Source organism: Chenopodium quinoa, unplaced genomic scaffold (assembly GCF_001683475.1).
Source record: "Chenopodium quinoa cultivar QQ74 unplaced genomic scaffold, ASM168347v1, whole genome shotgun sequence".
NCBI lineage: Eukaryota > Viridiplantae > Streptophyta > Magnoliopsida > Caryophyllales > Amaranthaceae > Chenopodium > Chenopodium quinoa.
In genome coordinates, this window is record NW_018743697.1 from 419,232 (window position 1) to 432,363 (window position 13,132).

The window sequence follows — 13,132 nt, forward strand, 5'->3', positions numbered from 1 at the left end:
GGAAAGTTAAAATATAAACTACAGTTGCTTGACATTTTGATGTATAGGTGAATGGAGAATGTGCTAAATTTAAGCTACTACATCAGCCACAGAACTCTTCATTTTCTAGCATCGCTCCCAATACATGGCCTGAGTCTCTGTGGTAGCAAGTTGTATAATTTATACAGTCAGAATTTGTATGGGGCGTCATCAGGAACAAAATAAATAAATAAAAAATTCGTAGCAAACATAGATCACATATAAATTCGATCTCTTTTCCTCCTTAACTAGAATAATTTCAATGGATAATGTACCACACTCAAATTCTAGTAACAAATGAATTTAATTACAAAATTGTACAAGCTATTGTCTAGTATCATAAGTTTCTTAGACACAACTAATCCTCCATCCTGAAGCTTACTGCATAACGTAGGAGCAAGGATTGACAGTCTCCAAAAGCCCACTCACATAGCAGTATTAGTAAAAAACACCATTATCACCGGGCTATCAGAAAATATACAAGCAAAAATGAAGAACAATGATCGGAGACACTATGATACATGATGGGAGCTATACTGTGGTAAACCATATGAACCTTGTGTAAGACTGTCAAGAAAAATGGTGAAGCATATATGTATGACCTGATAATTCTGTATGAGCTTCAGGGAAGGATACAAAATGCTGCATCTCTTAACCCCTCAAGAGAAAGCTGTGTAATCCACGGCGGTATACCTCTGTGAGTTTATGCTTGTGATTCCTTCTTGTCACTATCTGTTATTATCTGTTAAGAGTGCCATAAGATCAGCATCGTTTATTTTTAAATCCAAAGCCAGCTGCATTGCAGATTTGCCTATGTTGTCAACAGTTCTTCCGCTAGCTCCCCTACAAAAACAATAATTTACTGCAACTTGTAAGCACAATTCAAGGCAATTAAGAAAGGAGAACCAAAATAAACTAAAATCGTTATTAACCCCCCTGCTACAGAATGGGATAGTAAACTACTAACTGTGAGTCTCACGTTTTGATTTCAAACAGCTCATTTAAACTCATAGCTCCACCTACTTATTCTACTGTCACGGTCAGCCTAATATGCAAACTTGCTTATTCAACCTCCTCAAACCCTGAGTTTTCTAATTTTTCTTTTCACCTTCAACACCAAAACTCAAACCCAACAACTTTCATGTATACATATTCTGCATCAAGTAATCTACCTCCCGCACTCCCATATCCATCAGTTCAAAAACACCAATATCTTTCCATACCCATCAGACATGTATTTAATTCTTAAGTGGCCGGACCTTTAATTGCAATCCTCAAGAAATGATAGAAAAACATGTTTAAAAATCTTGACAAATCTATGTTGGATAAAATTAGCAAGTCTTTCATATCTGAAGAGTTTAAGTAACAGTCATCAATATACATATTTCACTCTTTGCCGTTCTAAAATAGCCTCATCACCTTTCTTGGCTTTCTATTGCATCAAATTGCCTATACAACCCTTGATCTTTGTAAGAATTTTTCACAACAGCAGTCGCCTTTATCTAATTGACTTGTGCTCTTTATTGTTCTCACCTTGACACACAATCTCCATAAGACTCTGTATACACCTTATATTTTTCTTGAGATTGCTCAACCATAACCATCATTCTCTCCAGGAAACCATTTATAGATTCTCTAAGAAAGTTTGCCTGTTTTGCATAGTCTCACACTCTCACTCGCTCTTTGCAGACTCAAGAATCTTCTTAAACTATATTTCCCCTTGAACATAGAAGCTAACCTGAAAGAATTTTACAAATCTACAAACATCATATAGCTCATGTGATTTGCAATTCACTACTCTTTGTGATAAAATGTTCCGTTTTCTAAAAACCTGTTAAATACCATCAATTCATATGACATATTGACACCACAAAGGCCATAGTAGTCTTCCCTTCTTATTCTTTTGGCCATACCGTGCTCCCACTGTGAATGACTTCATACCCTCCAAATATACTTTGTATCAGTCCTTTTTTTTGCTTTTCTTGTCAAGACTTGGTAGGAGGTTCTTCCAGCTGTTCTCTTTCAGTTCACTGTCTACGATATATTATCCCAAATTTATGCTTTATGGCTTCTGTCAGCCTATCTTGCTAGTTTCAACAAATAAGGTTTACAGTGTCTTAAGCACAAGCAAATGTATATCATTTCTGATAACCCTGTTAAATGTGATTACAGACTTTCCACAAGTCTCAATGCTTGACTGTAAAATAAAAAGTTCTAATGTGGGCAATTAGTAGCCAGTCTGACATTGTCCAATAATAAAAGGAAACTTAGTAACCTACACCTTTGCTTGAACTGGACTAGCTGGGCAGAAGTAAATAGAAGATGATGAAGATTAAGGGAAGAAAATTCTTGTGACAGATTTCTAGAAGTTCAGCAACAATTAAAGATAAACAGAAGCATATAAGAGGCTTAATTCTCTCACATAAAACAAATTTAAACAAAAGGAAGCTCTCAATTTTATTGATCATAATTTCTCTCTTTAACGTGCTCTATTTATAAACAATTGGAATTGGCAATTGATTTTCTATGATGAAGGGGATGAAAACCACTGGCCCCTTCTAAGGAAGCAATTCTCCCATGTCTGAGTTTAAAATAATATTAATATTAGGTAGTTAATGCTGCAGCTCAAGCTAGATACTTCTTAAAGTATGAGTACAGAACTTAAACACCTTTAAAATACCAAGGCCCATAGAGTTTATTTTTTCATTGTCACGATCACATACTCTGTACCCAGAGTTTAGTCAGGTGCACTAAATTTATAATACAGATAGGCAGTTTACGTTAAATATTAAGTCATGTCTTTTCAATCGATCACAGCTCAATGGCTTCCTAAGGAAAAGATTGTTCTGAAAGAGTGAAAGAGTGGGATGTCTTTGAAAGAAATGATGAAAGAAATATAAAAATCCATAGAGAAAAACAAAAGAGACGGGGATGCTCAAGACAAAGAATACCTCATGAGAAGTACTTTTGCTATATCAGTTTTCCGTTCTGAGATGCAATGATGAAGTGGTGTTCGACCTCTTGAATCTACAGCATTTATATTTGCACCATACTGTAGGAGCAGTTCGACCATGCCTACATCAGTAAATTGACAGGCAAGGTGAAGTAGAGAGCAACCATCAAGAGAATTGTCTCTAGAGGCATCTTTTCCCTTAATTAGTGAGCTCAGCGATCTTGAGGCAGTCCTGTCAACAGATTTTGCTCTACCTCTATCAGCATCGCGAACAAGGGGAGTCTCATCCGAATTTCTCGCTCTAGGCATAATAAATGATTTGGCAGATGATGGTTGACGGTGCATGGCATTAACATCTGCTTCAGAGCATACAATAAGGTGATAAACTGCTTGCTTGTTATTGGCACGGACACTCTCCCACATCTGTTGCGGCACAGAGAATGCATTTTGATTTCCTTTGGCCTTGCGAACAAAGACTTTTTCTTCATACTGCAGCAAAGGGAAGTCATCATCAACTTTTAAGTTAAATAGAAGATCTAATTATTTACAAGAGTTATCATATCAATTCAGTATATAATTATGCTGCTAAGCAAAAGAAAGATAGAAAGGTTTAGTCCTACAGATTTAGAAATGTAGAAAGAAACCTTTCAGTTCTCACACAAGAAAAGTACATGGGAAAGAAAAAGGAACATGAGATATTTTTCCAAAAAATTAAAAAATATCAGATGCGGTCTAGCTAGTTAGGCATTAAATCATTCAGCACATAGTAAGATTTAACTGTACATGGTCCTGAAGGGACAAAATATCAGGCTGGAAGTTTTTTTTAAAAATTTAATCAGTTCAGAAAATAAAAAAAAGTTGCAGATCAAAGAGCATTCAGGAAGAATAATTTGATACACAATTGCAAAGACAATGTAAATTAAATTTATTTTGCCAAAATTTATATCTGTGTTACTGTGTCCATAAAAGATGTTGCCTCTGATATAACTAAGCTATGTGTTATGAGAGACAATGAGATATTACATATTTTAGTATGGGTGGGTAGAAATTAGATTCATTTAAATTTCAAACATACAATTTCTAGCCATGAGAACATGAATACAAATACTATATGTTATTTTGTTTTTATCTTAGAATCAATTGAAGACAACAGTCAAAGAAGTGATGATCTCATATCACAAGTCTACGTCAGTAAAATTCGGTTGTCAAAGTAACAAACACCTAATAAAAAGTCAATACAATGGATCATATAAATGAAATTTAATGAAACATAAACCCGATACCTTTGCATGAATGAACAACTCTTTCACTGCAACGGGATCACTGGGTGTAGGCTTTTTCATGAACGCCGGTTTATGTTGCTCCGACTTTGGGAAACTGCAAAAGTGAGCAAAGATATTAGCACAGCAGCAAAGCTTTGAAAAATTACATGACATATCTTATATATGTTGTGAAAGCATACATCACTTACATCACCGGTCGTTCATCTATTTGAGAATAGTTTCGGGCATGCAAAAATTCTTCCCAGACTGAATTTGCATAGACATTACCTAAGGATTGAAACAAAGATATAACAGAAGGCTCCCACACTCTTACATCCAGTGTTAATGACCTTACCTGTAATCAGTAAAAGGCATCACCAATCAGCACAAAACAAAAGCACGATAAAATTTAATCAAGGATCTGAGAGCAGCAGATGCATTTAACTGAGGAATAAGTAAATAAAAAAAGCAGCGATCTGAGTAAACCAGCTCAAGCAGCAATGTGTAGAAACAGTAAAACACATATTTTGAAGCGCTAATTCAAAAGACTATCAACCAAGTAGTCATAGCCTCGTAGTGATGCACAGAATTTTACAGAAATGTATCTCATTTAGAAATCTAAAGTAGTTAAATAGTGTTCTACTTGCTCATGATTAAGTAAATGGAGAGGAAGATAAATCTTCAGTCAACCATTGGCTCATACATCATGTCAACTGATGCTATAATTACCAATTAGTTTTCACCATGAAACTTTGGAACTTAAATAAATAAATTCCAGTGCCAAGCTTCACTGAAAGAAGCATTTAACATAATTTGTGTCACAAACCTTTGATATATGAACTCCAAGATTGCGATGGACACCAGAACATTCAATGCAAATGAGAATGCCTAGGTTTAAGGAAGCCCAGTCAGGTCCAGTAGCACCACAATCAGCACATTTTTCATTACCAGTCACCTTTCTTAAGACATCAATAGGTTTTTCAATTCTCACACTATGTCGTTGCTGCTGGAAACTACGAGGTCCAAATGAATTTGAAGAACCTTCCTCAGTGGCTGATGAATCAGTAATAGAGGAACCTTCAGAGGAACCACTATCTGACATACTGACTGGATCCCTTTGATTATCCCTCGATGAAAGTCGCTGGCATTGCAATAAAGTATGCTTTAGCACAATGGTTTGGATTTAAAAAAAAAAAAAAAACCCTAAACTAAACATGTCTTTTTTCTTTCTTTTTATTTATTTATTTTTATTTATTTTATTTTTTAATGTTTTTCATTATGAAACAGCTGGGAAAAAAGAAACAAAATACATTACAAATATACCCCTTCAATGGCTTGTGAGGATAACAATGAAGCAATTACTCCTCTTATCTTCTCAATCCACTCCATTTGATCTGCTGCATTCTCAGCCTACATATCCCAAGAAGAAGTATTTAAATTGGGATTTAATTTTAAAACATTATGCTCAGCTAATCAACTTAGAAATTCTATGGGCCTTTTATTACAAATGAAAGTGGAAAGTACCTGCAAGGTGTAAGTCTTCACAGGAGAGATGATCCTGAAGCAAAATCTCATATCTGACTGCTCAGCATCAAGCTTTATTGTTGATGTTAGCAGGTTGACAGTGTGACGAGCCACAGACTTTTCTTCACTACTGACAACATTATTGTGAGAAGAGGAGATCCATCGACCAAGTACCGAGCCAGGGTCAACAGAGCTATGAAGTGGACTAGAAAGCCTACTTGTTGCCATCTGAATACAGTGAAAAACAAGTAAGTGGAGGTGGAATATATCAACCTGATATGCGAGCTTTTATTTTGTTGAACTTACAGATGCCTTGCTCCGGGGCTTTCGATAATAATATAACATCCCTCGACTGTCGAGAACAAAATACCTTCGTTTCCAGTCAGCCCTCAAACTAGAAGAACGCTTAAATAGGTAACCTTGTCGAATGATTTGGACCTGTAAACAGAAACTAAAAGTAATTATATGAAAATAAGGAGCTACGAAGCACTGAAATTAGTAGGCATTTGACATAGGCTCTGATTTTGACAGCAAATTGTGAAACACCTTTCCATTTGCAGAAGACTGCATAACTTCTTCTACTGATTTATTGGTGCTTTTGGTAAAAGGTTGTGGACAATCCACTCCAGAAAGATCATTAGACCCATTTACAGATTGTCTACTTTGCTCATCTATCTGCTTTTTGTACTCTTTCATCTTTTCATTGAGGGATGTGAGCTCGTTGCTGGAGTTTTGTTTTGACTGCTCAGCGTAGTCAAGAATCTGCAGCAGACAATTGGTAGTTATAACTAATACTTTCTCATGGAGAGACTAAAAAACAAAAATGACTTTTATCATTTGGTACTAAGCAGATTAGAAACAAAACCAACTGGAATATAGTGGACTTGGAGAACATCTGTTTTTTTTTTTTTATTTTAAAATTCGCTCTATCGATTTCTGCTCCATCCCGATGCAGGAGGTTGAATCCAACATGGGTACTTGAAGTGAAATAAAATGTCCAAGTAACATTATTCCACTACTTGAGCTTATATATATATATATATATATATATATATATATATATATATATATATATATATATATATATATATATATATATATATATATATATATATATATATATATTTTAAAAAAAAAAAGTACAAAGCTGAAATGAATGTCACTTAAATTATTGCAATATTGCATTATTTGAGACCAGTCAATGCAAAAGAAAACATCAATAAAATACACTGACCAAACAAACTAGAAACACAAAATCACAATATACAATAAGACAAACCTGCTTCATAAATGGTTCCATCTGATGCAGCAATTCATAACCCTGGAAAGCAAACCATTAAAATATGTACCGCACACATCACAGATAGCAGATTATACTGATGGGCAAAATGCCAACATACTATGTACCTGTTTAAAGTAATGGAGATGTGCATCCATTGATCGGCTAACAGATTCCAGAAACTCATAATGTTTTTTTGCTTCCACATTTGAAAGAGAAGTAACCTGCAGTTTGAGTTTTAGAGAATTCGACCTCATTAATTTAGATACAGACAATCAATTATAACGAATATAGTTTCAGGGGAACTTCATCCTGTGAAAGATCAAGAGGACAAAACAAATTCATACCAAATTGAAACGCGCTTGATCATATTGAGCTCTTGAAGTGTGAAGTTCCTGGAAGGTCTCTCTACCAAATTAGATTATGAGAAATAGTGATCATTGACAAAAAATCAAATTATCATGTATCCATCAGAACAATTTTGGCAAAGGACTACATACCTCCTCTGTGCTGGCAACTGTATCCTTCCTGGCACTTTTCTTCAGCGACAAAAACTTCTCACGAGCCTACAAAAATGGTATATTATGGCAATTAAGTTTGAGTGTCACAAGAGGGGGAGGGTGGTTTCCAATATTTAACTCTCTAGAATAGCATTATTTCACAAGAGGGGGGAGGTACAAAAACTTCTCATGAACCTACAACAATGGTATATTATGGCAATTTAGTTTGAATGTCACAAGAGGAGGGTGGTTTCCAATATTTAACTCTCTTGAATAGCATTATTTCACAAGAGGGGGGGGGGGGTAAGGGAATCCCCCAACTCCCTAGCAAATGCAGTTGGTGGGGCTCAAACTTGTGACCTCAAGGTGAGTTCTCCACCAATTCCTCCAAGCTTGCTTGGTTATATTTAATATTCTAAATAGGTTTAGGACACATTTCAGTAAATAATTCTAAATGTATTCTCTTCCAATAAGAATATCCTAATTTTTTTTTAATACATCACAGTTTTAACTGCTGCTTACCCCATATGCCATAGAGGAATAAGGGTTACAAAAAACATAAACATGAATAACTTAAAATTCACCTTAGCTAAATCGAATGGCAATCTAAATGTCTAATAGTAATCCAGATTTTACATAATAACTTAGAGAAAACAGATTGTTCACCTGATCATATGAAGCAGCAGCCTTGTCAAACCGTTTTCGTGCTTCCTGTTTAAAAACACAATAGATCTTTATATAAGTATGTAAAGATCCTCATATAAGCATGTTAAGCTTGATCATATCACATGCACTAATAATTCTAGGTGTGTCTTGTTCTCACACGATGAGCTTCATCACAAACATAGTAGATTCTGTCCAGGAATCATATGATTCACAAGAACCACCTCAAGTTCATGATGGATTCTTCACGAACAGTAAGTATATCAAATGTGGAGGAAATTTTTTAAAGCAGAATGAAATAAAATGAACTAGAATTTAGAAGTTGATAGTGAATTTGTTCTAAGCTTTATTTTTGTTATTTTGGAAGAAAAAAGGGACAGAAATAAAAAACAGATATGGTTGATACCATCAAGTACCTTGACATCATATAGGTCGACATTGACAAATTGTAGCAGCTTAACGTTTAGTAAGTTCTCCACCTAGTGTAGCCAAAAGATAAAATCAGCACTCAAAAGGACAATAGTACAATAAACAATACACCATATAAGTTTTCTATACAGACATGGGAATGAAATCCCTTAATTCACAGGGAAATACCAAGTGTAGTCAATAACGGTTAACATTTTACTCACTCCGAAATAAATTAAACACTAAACCCAACTTTACAGTCTTCAACAAATATGTTCAGCTAACAATTTATCTAGGTTATTTCAAATTTTATTTTTTTTATAGAATTGTATTTATAAACTCGAGTTTTGTTATTTACTCACGCTTCAAGTGTTTTTTTTTTTTTTTTTCAGAATTTGATAGCAAAGTCCCAGTGGGAAAAAAACTACTCATTAATCAAACTCAAGTCATCAAAGTTCAAAAGATACAATAAGAGAAGAAAAACAGACATCCAGAAACTTTTACCAACATGGCAACATCCCACAGTTTGACACTGGACATGAACCACTTAATATGCTTTCTCTCCCACAAAAGACTGAGCAATAGTCTATCACTAGCAAACGCTAAGATATTGCCAACAAACAATTGGAATGAGCTCAACCCTGTTCGTTCCCACACATCTTTACTGACAGTTTGATAGAGTTGTAGATTCCATAACAATCTTGTAAGATCCAAACTCCCTTGCATGCTTCATAAGACCGGCTTGATGAGTACCTTTGTGCTTCCACATATTTTACGCCCCACACTTCCGATAGCTGTTAGTATCACTAGTTTCAAATGAGATTAACAATGTGAGACTTAAGGAACGCGAATTTTCAATGGGGCAATTTTCTTTCCCTGCAAGTCGTAACATTTTTCAATTGAGGCGGTTTTATTTTTCCCGCAAGTCGTAACATTCTAAAACAGTGCAAATCAGAGCCACCAGCAATGTGTGGAGTTATAACACATTGACCAAACTCAGAAGTTAAGTAACCAATCTCAGATGAATGTGGTAGTACCAACTACCAAGTCTATCAACAATACATCCATCCACTCACAGTTAAACTAAACTAGTAAACTTCTCTTTCAAACAATTTGTGATAGATATAATGATTATGTTTAGTAGTATATTTCTACACTGAAATCTATGCACCAAATTTATTTAATTTAAAGATAAAAAAAAATACATGCACCACTATTGATACTACCTATGTTCTTTTTTGTGTCCCATTTAGAATATTCCATTCGAAGAGAGAGAAACTTTGACAATGATGGATAAGAAATAACATATTCATGTGGGATGTTGTTATTCATCTCAAAGTAGTTTCAAAATAATAACATTTTATCATTTGTTATAGTAAGTAGTTGAAATAATAATGCTGCACAAATGTGTGCATTGAAATTGTGCAATAAGTGAATTGGGGTAAACTAAAAAGAATAGAGGTAGAATTATGATATAGATGAGAATTGTGCAAGCCCTCTGCACTTCATTTTTATATAACCAAGTCTTGCCATCCTACAAAATAAATAATTCTTTCCAAATTACAAAGGAAGTACCTGTGATCTAAGAACTTCCTTGTACGTACCGATCTCTCTCAAGGCGATAGTAAATTTTGCCATGATTGGGCCTGTATTAGATGATTACACATGAAAACATATATATGTATATAAAAAAATTAGAATTTCACTCATCTATTTCGTTTTTAAGAAAAATATGATGAACCGAAAATATGGATTAGAAACTCCTAAACAAAATAATTTTAAAAAATAGTTATCTAAAGAGAAGCATTATAATTTCATATAGAAGAGGAGAAAATCGAAGAGGAGAAAATCAGAGATGAAATACCTCCAAAAGAAACACCTATAGGATCATTATTCCCTCCTGCGAATGTTTCAAGTGCGCTTGCAAAAGCTACATCTGCATCATAACCCTCTCCAAGCCCTTCCCTGGAATCAAGTTGATAGCACAAGTTCAGAAAATTAGAAAGAAAAGGAGCTTAGGACGCAGCATGCACAACCTTCATTGATGTATATGAGCTTACTGACACAAATTCCTAAAAAACACAAGATATAGCACTTCTTCAAGTCATCCTATATTTCATTTACTGCTTTTACATCAGCACACTAGCTTATTCAATAGAAAGCACCAAGCTCCTTAAAAACACTCCTTAATCCTTACATCTCTACTCCTTGAAAATAAAGAAGAAACCAAACATTGAGAAATAGTTAATTCTCATTATTATAATCAGCAGGAGTCCAAAAACATGTTGCAAGTAGATAAATACGAGTAGCACTTCATCCAATAAAACAACAGGCCTTCTGACAAATGTTTAATTAACTTCCTAGCGCTAATCCTCACTTCTAATAGTTATCTGTTCTATATAAAAAGCTAAATACCCTCCATACATAAAGCAACAGTAGCCATATTGCTAATTTACCACCAACAATCACTTGGCAAATCTTGCATGAGGCAAACTTACACAGCGTAATTTATCATTTAAAGAGGTGACTTTCATGGTCCCACAATAAGTTATTGTAAGTATACCTGATCTAAGACTGCAATCACTAAACTGCAAAGGGATTGAGTAGCAATATCAGTTACACTGGCCTGGGTCCCAAACCCTTCATTGGTCTTTACAATAAACCAATCCGTAAGGAAGGAAAAAGGGGCATTCATCAAGTCATGAATAGATACTCGATCAAAAAGAAGTCTCTAGGCCATGGATGATAACGTCGCTGGTACATAAACTTAATACCGAGCTTAAAACCAATTAAAATAGTAACATAAATAATTGCCAAACTAATGAAGGAAACAAGAAAATAAATATTGAATTATATAAGCTACTAAAATACAACGAACTCCTAGACCCCGTTATAAAGGACACTTGAGAGCCTCATGTATTGCATTGATGATGGTATAGTACATAATAAGAATCAAGCAAAAACAGCAGAAAGATAAACAAAAGTTGCTGCCTTACGTGTACTTATGACATCCTTTGTAAAACTTTAAACTTCGATCCTTCAGCAATTCAGAGTTTTCTTCCAAGCATTGAAGCTGTTTCACCAACCAAATAATATAGCTAAGTACTTTGTTCAGCTGGGATACTCGAGGCGAAATTCCCCATTACAAAATAACAAATAAAAATATTTTCAAGTAATTTTACAGTTTCAATCATGCATGTCCTATCAAAGACAAAGCTGATTTATATCTGGTTATAATGCTTGGACCACCAACTCTTATTAGTTAATGGCAACATTTGGATCATTTTTGAAAGCTAATATAAGAAACTACTAATTATTAATTTTTATTTTCCGCATTGTACACGAGCAACATTGAAACGGGATTTAATCTCAGGTCTCGAGTATCACCCCGGGCTTCAACTTTTAACAAACAAACTAAGTTCGTCGGCATTGTAAAGACTAAGTAATCAAAATTGGATAATACATAGACTAGAACAAATTATAACAACAGCTTTCACTGTTCTGCATTGTATCAACAAAATCCCTTATAATTTGTTATACCTCATATACAATGATCAAAACCAAAAAACTTAATAATAAATATTGGAAGAAATCAAATAAAATGGAGATTAATTAAGAAATAATAACCTGGGTTCTAAACATGGGAGAATCATCCAGCTTTAAAAAGTCCAATTTTGAGCCTTCGCCCATTCTTTTCTGCAAAACAATATTTCAATAATTTCATATTAAAATAATTTACAAAAGAAATGAAAAAAAAATAAAAATAAAAACCCACCTAAATTTATATTGTTCTGACAAAATTATGGATAAAATTACATACCCGAGGAGATAGACCGTAACAGAACATGCAATTTCCTTCAAACAAGCAATTCTCTTTCTTTTGTAATTTTTTGATACCAAATTTTTGATGAATATATGAATAAAGTTTGAAAAAATCAAACCCAGAAAGGGCCTTAATTCAAGAGCAAATTTTTAATACTATATTAAAAAAAATGATCACGTAAAGCAGGGAATTCCAAATTCCATAGAAAAAACAAAAATAAAAGAGAGAGAAAAAGTAGATATCTGGAAATATTTTCTAATTATAAACATTTAGTTGTATTTCAGTTGAAAAGGAAAGTACTTAAATTAATTAAAACAGATAAGATAAAATAAAATGGAAGATTTGTGCATTTGTCATTGTTTTGTTTTAGAGAGAGAAAAAAAGAGCGCGTTAAGAGGACGGCTTTTCATGTTATTTTTTTGGATGACAAAATTATAATTTGATAAATAAGATTTGGTGATGCCCAAAAAAAACATGGGAGGCATGTCTGTTTTTTTTCACAATGTTTATATTGTTGTGTGTGTTTATGTCAATTGTCATCATTTTATGAGAACGACTTTTTTGAAATATCAATTTTCTTTTGCATGGAAAGTCGATATCTAAATTATTCGTGTTACATATTTATTTGTTTACTTTCTTATCATTAGAGTAGCAAACAGTTGTCAAGTATATCACGTTTAATTAGCTGTATAATAAAGTGTT

The 13,132-nt window shown here is 34.0% G+C and overlaps 1 protein-coding gene across 1 annotated transcript; it reads right to left on the minus strand.

Annotated features, from left to right (window-relative positions):
* Window positions 1-233: 233 nt before the first annotated feature.
* On the minus strand, window positions 234-12,841 carry LOC110684009 (ADP-ribosylation factor GTPase-activating protein AGD3-like). Its single transcript, XM_021860404.1, has 20 exons — window positions 12,428-12,841; window positions 12,235-12,303; window positions 11,604-11,680; window positions 10,472-10,572; window positions 10,183-10,253; window positions 8,616-8,678; window positions 8,203-8,247; window positions 7,537-7,602; window positions 7,384-7,431; window positions 7,165-7,260; window positions 7,037-7,078; window positions 6,304-6,519; window positions 6,064-6,195; window positions 5,758-5,985; window positions 5,557-5,643; window positions 5,060-5,374; window positions 4,443-4,588; window positions 4,255-4,348; window positions 2,970-3,460; window positions 234-861 (listed from the first exon to the last, which is right to left on the minus strand). The coding sequence occupies exons 1-20, from the start codon at window positions 12,452-12,454 to the stop codon at window positions 747-749; spliced, it is 2,529 nt and encodes an 842-aa protein (XP_021716096.1). The 5' UTR covers window positions 12,455-12,841; the 3' UTR covers window positions 234-746.
* Window positions 12,842-13,132: the final 291 nt, after the last annotated feature.

Excerpts from the sequence above, each read along its gene's own strand:
- LOC110684009 (XM_021860404.1), bottom strand. The coding sequence starts at position 12,454 with ATGTTCTGTTACGGTCTATCTCCTCGG. Across the intron at positions 7,261-7,383 it reads ATCAAGCGCGTTTCAATTTG|GTTACTTCTCTTTCAAATGT; the intron begins GTATGAATTTGT and ends CTCAAACTGCAG. Across the intron at positions 862-2,969 it reads GCAAAAGTACTTCTCATGAG|GGGAGCTAGCGGAAGAACTG; the intron begins GTATTCTTTGTC and ends TTGTTTTTGTAG.